Genomic DNA, 4,477 nt, shown 5'->3' with positions numbered 1-4,477 from the left:
GTCCCCCAGGGAGGAGGTTATATGTAGATCCTTGTAATCTGTTCCCCCTTTCAACCCCACCTTCCCTCCACCCTCCTGGTATCGTCACTCCCACCACTGGTCCTGAAGGGATCATCCGCCCTGGATTCCCTGTGTTTCCAGTTCCTATCAGTACCAGTATACATCCTCTGGTCTAGCCGGATTAGTAACGTAGAATTGGGATCATGACAGTGGGCGGAGGAAGCATTTAAGAGCTAGAGGAAAGTTGTATGTTTCATCGTTGATACCCTGCACCCTGACTGGTTGGTCTCCTCCCCACAACCCTTCTGTAAGAGGGGTGGGCGCTCTCTCTTAAATGAGAAGACAAGCAGTCTGAACTCAGGGCCCAGCTCTACGGGAAGGCTTTCTTTCTCTGTTGGCTCTAAGGGAAGGGCCTTATCTCCTATCGACATCATGGTGTCCCTGTGAGTTGGAATTGACCAGAGAGCGATGCGTTTGCTTGGTTTGGGTTTCTAGTTAATCTTGTGGAGGCCTTGGTGGGTCAGTGGTAGAATTGTCACCTTTCATGAGGCAGTCCCTGGTTCCCTTCTGAGCCAATACTGCTCTCATCAGTGGTGCCTTGCGTGATGGTGTACAGGCTTGAGCCAAACTTCTAGACTAAGCAGGGCTAGAAACAAGGTTTAGTAATTCTGTTGTTCACACTCGTCCAGTCCCCAAGTGATCATGGGAATGGAGCAGGCCCAGGTAACATTTCCCATTATTTCATTGTGCGTGGGGTCACCATGAATTGGGGACCAACTCAACAGTAGCTAATAACAATTCTACTTATCTTATACGTCCCTCAACAAAAACACAACCCAAAACAACTCACTGCCATTGCGTTCATTCAGACCCACAGCGGCCCTGGAGGCCAGAGTAGAACTGCCCGTGTGGGCCTCAGGCTGAAACTCTAAGGTGCAGGAAGTCCTTCATTCCACCGGGGAGCAGCTAGTACCTGTAACCATAAGGTTGGCAGCTCAGGATGACACCCACGATGCTATCAGGGTTCCTGACAGGTCCCTGCATGGTGCAAACAGTTAATACACTTGGCTGCTAACCGAAAGATGGGAGGTTAGTGTTTATCCAGGAGCTCCTCAGGAGAAAGGCCTGGTGATCTACTTCTGAAACACCAGCCATGGAAAACCGTGTGGAGAACGGTTCTCCGGGACACATGTGGGGTCACCACGCAGTGACGCTGACTCTGCAGCCATTGGTTTGGCTGTTTTAAACTTCCTCCAAAGTGCACGCTCTTTAAAGTAAGCCAAATAAACACTGATGACGATGTGAGAAGTGTTGATGCTGCTCGTGTCTTGAAGGCAGTTAGGCGAGGAGAAGGGGGACACGGACACCAGAGCCTGCCCTGCTGCCTTGCTCCACGCCACTGGGTCACAAGGAGGGGCTCCAACAGGCAGCTCTCTTCTTCCTTTCCCACACTACCCAGCCTCTTAGTCTCTGAGACAGCTGTCAGCGTATCATAGTGCTTTGGAAAGAAACGTTACAGGCATTCATCTGTAAATTCACTACTTGCCTGTGATAAGTTGATGGCAGAGGACAGTGGGTTAAAATGTAATGAGCGCTTTTAGTGTGCTAAGAACTTGCATGAGTTTACTCCATCTTCACAAGTGCCTTATAGGTTAGGAGCTACTGTTACGGGGACACTAGAACCCAGAGAGGTCGTAGAGCTTGTCACAGAGCTTAGCTGGAGCTTGGAGAGACGAAATAAAATCTGACTGGCAATGAGATACTGATCTCAAACACTCCACCGAGTCATATATTAGAATTTCACCTGCTCATAAGTGAGGCACCTGGGTGGACTGTAGACAACTCTCTCACCTTAGAGGCCAAATTTGCTCAATTGCAGTATGTCTAAGTCAGCAGTGGCCCAAGATGCAAAGCCAGTGGTGTGAGGGGAGGGAGAGGAAGGACAGAAGCAAGAAATGAGTATCTGGCAGGAGCCTGCCCAGATTGCATACCGGTATCAGTTTTATTATTTATGGTAGGACTCTTTCACTGGGTCTTGCATGGACTCTTAATGGTCCTGGGAATAATCCCACTTCATAATGTAGAAGAAGTGCAAACAGAGGTCTGAGCCTCAGAGGGTGACCCGCTGCTCACACTGGTGTCAGGGCAACGGCTCTTTGTGACGGCTGATTCCTTAGTTCGTTCCTAAGTTACTATAAAGTGTCAAGAGAAGAGCCCTGAGTGATCTTCATCATATTTCACAGGAAATGCATTTTCTAAAAGAAACTGCGGCTGGCAAGTGCCCTCTTCTGTCACAGAATAAGTTGGTCTTGAAAACTAGGCTTTTCTTACCTTCAGCTAGGCATGGTCCGCTATTAGAAAACTTTGCCTGTGGACGAAGACATTCAAAGCTCTTTAGCTGGCAGTAAGTTGAGTAGCTTCTTCCGTTTGTGGAACATACTGCAGTGCCATTCTTTGGGCACTGATAAGGGAGCTTACACATACAGACCCCATCGATGCACTTCATCCACGGTTGGCAGAAGACTTTATCACAGGAGAGATAGGTGTATTTTTCTGTTAAGCACTTTTTATCTACGAGGTCCTTTTTAGATATGCCTGATGTTAAAGTATGCTGTCAAACACAAAACATACATGAATGTAATACCAAACTAAAGTCTTTTTGAATCAACCATTGAAAACCTTATGAATAGCAATTTTCCTTTTGTTCATCATATATTTAATAAGGTCATCATAAAGGTTAGAAATATGACATAGAAAATGCTTTAAAAGGTACTAAATATGAAATCAATGGGTACTATTACTATCCTAAGGCCATTGTAAAATTCATGGACTCAGCAATCATGTTAAGTAGCAACAAAGTTGGTGCTGAACATAGTCTTATGGAATGAATGATGAATGAAATTTACTGATTCTATTTTTAAGTGCAAAACCATTTAAAATTATGTGGCATTTCAGGATTATAACAAGTAGACAATCCTGGCTAGGGTTGGAATTTAACCTGTCAATCAATCACAGCCTGACGACACCGCCTTGATGTCATCAGCCTGCTGTATGAGAGCAGGGTGAATAGAGACAATCTCTCTCTCTCTGTCCCTTCACCTTTCTGTGTGCTGGGACTCCGACACCGACCCGAGAGCTGCTGGTGGGTGCACTGCCATGTTGCCACTTCCCTTTGATCCACACCATTTGGCACCCTGTGATCTCCCTGCATTCTGCATCACTGCATGTGGCTGTGTGAGTCTGAAGAGGGACTTGTGGACTAGCACTGGACTTGCAGACTTGAGATAGGCTGGGCTGGGCTACCTTCTTGATGTATAATTACTTCTTGATATAAAGTTCTTTCTTATACAAAGATGAGTGTCACTGAATTTGTTTCTCTAGCCAACCCAGCCTAACACAGATGGGAAGCTCAGAACGAGGTGCTAGATAAAGCCTACGGATAGCATAGACCAAGCAGTTGAAACCAACTGAATGGCACCTAGCAAGAATAATAGGTGGTTGAGAGTAAAGAGGACTATACTGACCATAGGTTTTGAGGCTGAGTACTTGTAAGGACATGTAGTGCCCTTAATCAAAAACAAAGTAGTAAGTAGAACATTGTCTTTATAGATTGTATTATGCCAATTTAACTAGGTGTAGCCTGATCAGAGCACATAGGAGTAAAAGAAGGGGGAGGAACAGAGTGGAGCACATCCTGGCACACCAAGCCTTGAGGACAATATCCCTGCTCAGAGCAGCCAATGCACAGAGAGTACCGTAGGGCTGGCCTCACTATGAGACACAATGTTCCTCACTGACCAATAGCAGTGCTACGGGGAACAACACTGGAGACACTGTGGATATTGTGCCCGATCAGACCCCACCACACGAGGTGAAACACTAAGGGCATGCAACAGAACAGCAAGGGGAGCAGAGCAACGACGTCCCAGGGAATACCAAAAATAGACTTTGGGGCCAGGGCATGGCACCTCATCAGACTTGACTGGAAAATGCTCCTAAAGGTCAACAAACAGCCCTTGAACTATTTATAGGCTTTCCTTTTTTACCTTTGTCTTGGTTTTTGTTGTTATTGTTTTGTTTTCTTTTGTTCCTTTGTTTTTGCTCTGTCTTGTTTTTGTGCATATTATTATCTCTAGAGATAATGTCTATCTAGATAAGATAGGCAGGATAAATAGTCTGGAGGAAAAACAACGGGACTGACTGTTCCAGCGGGACATGGGAGAGGAGGAAACAGGGAAAAGGAAGTGGTGTTAACAAACTCAGGGACAAAGGAACAACAAGTGACCCAAAATCAATGGTGAGGAGGGTGTAGAAGGCATGGTAGGGCTTGATCAAGGGCAATGTAACCGAGAGGGATTACTGAAACCCAAATGAAGGCTGAACATGATAATGGGACAAGAGGAAAGTAAAAGGAAATAGAGGAAAGAACTAGGAGGCAAAGGGCATTTATAGTGGTCTAAATATAGGCATGGACATA

At 45.8% G+C, this 4,477-nt stretch overlaps 1 protein-coding gene across 1 annotated transcript in view; it reads right to left on the bottom strand.

Annotated features, from left to right (window-relative positions):
- Window positions 1-4,477, bottom strand: part of CFI (complement factor I) — a 61,102-nt gene that overhangs the window by 44,012 nt on the left and 12,613 nt on the right. The window contains exons 2-3 of the mRNA XM_045284318.1: window positions 2,332-2,611; window positions 1,670-1,676 (exon numbers count right to left, since the gene is read on the bottom strand). Coding sequence (XP_045140253.1) covers window positions 1,670-1,676; window positions 2,332-2,611 — 287 coding nt within the window. The remainder of the gene's footprint in view (window positions 1-1,669; window positions 1,677-2,331; window positions 2,612-4,477) is intronic.

Source organism: Echinops telfairi, unplaced genomic scaffold (genome assembly GCF_000313985.2).
Source record: "Echinops telfairi isolate 266 unplaced genomic scaffold, ASM31398v2 ScPeMD7_7468;HRSCAF=8506_0, whole genome shotgun sequence".
Lineage (NCBI taxonomy): Eukaryota > Metazoa > Chordata > Mammalia > Afrosoricida > Tenrecidae > Echinops > Echinops telfairi.
Note: the sequence above shows the minus strand (reverse complement) of the source record. Positions and strands in the feature narration are given on the sequence as shown.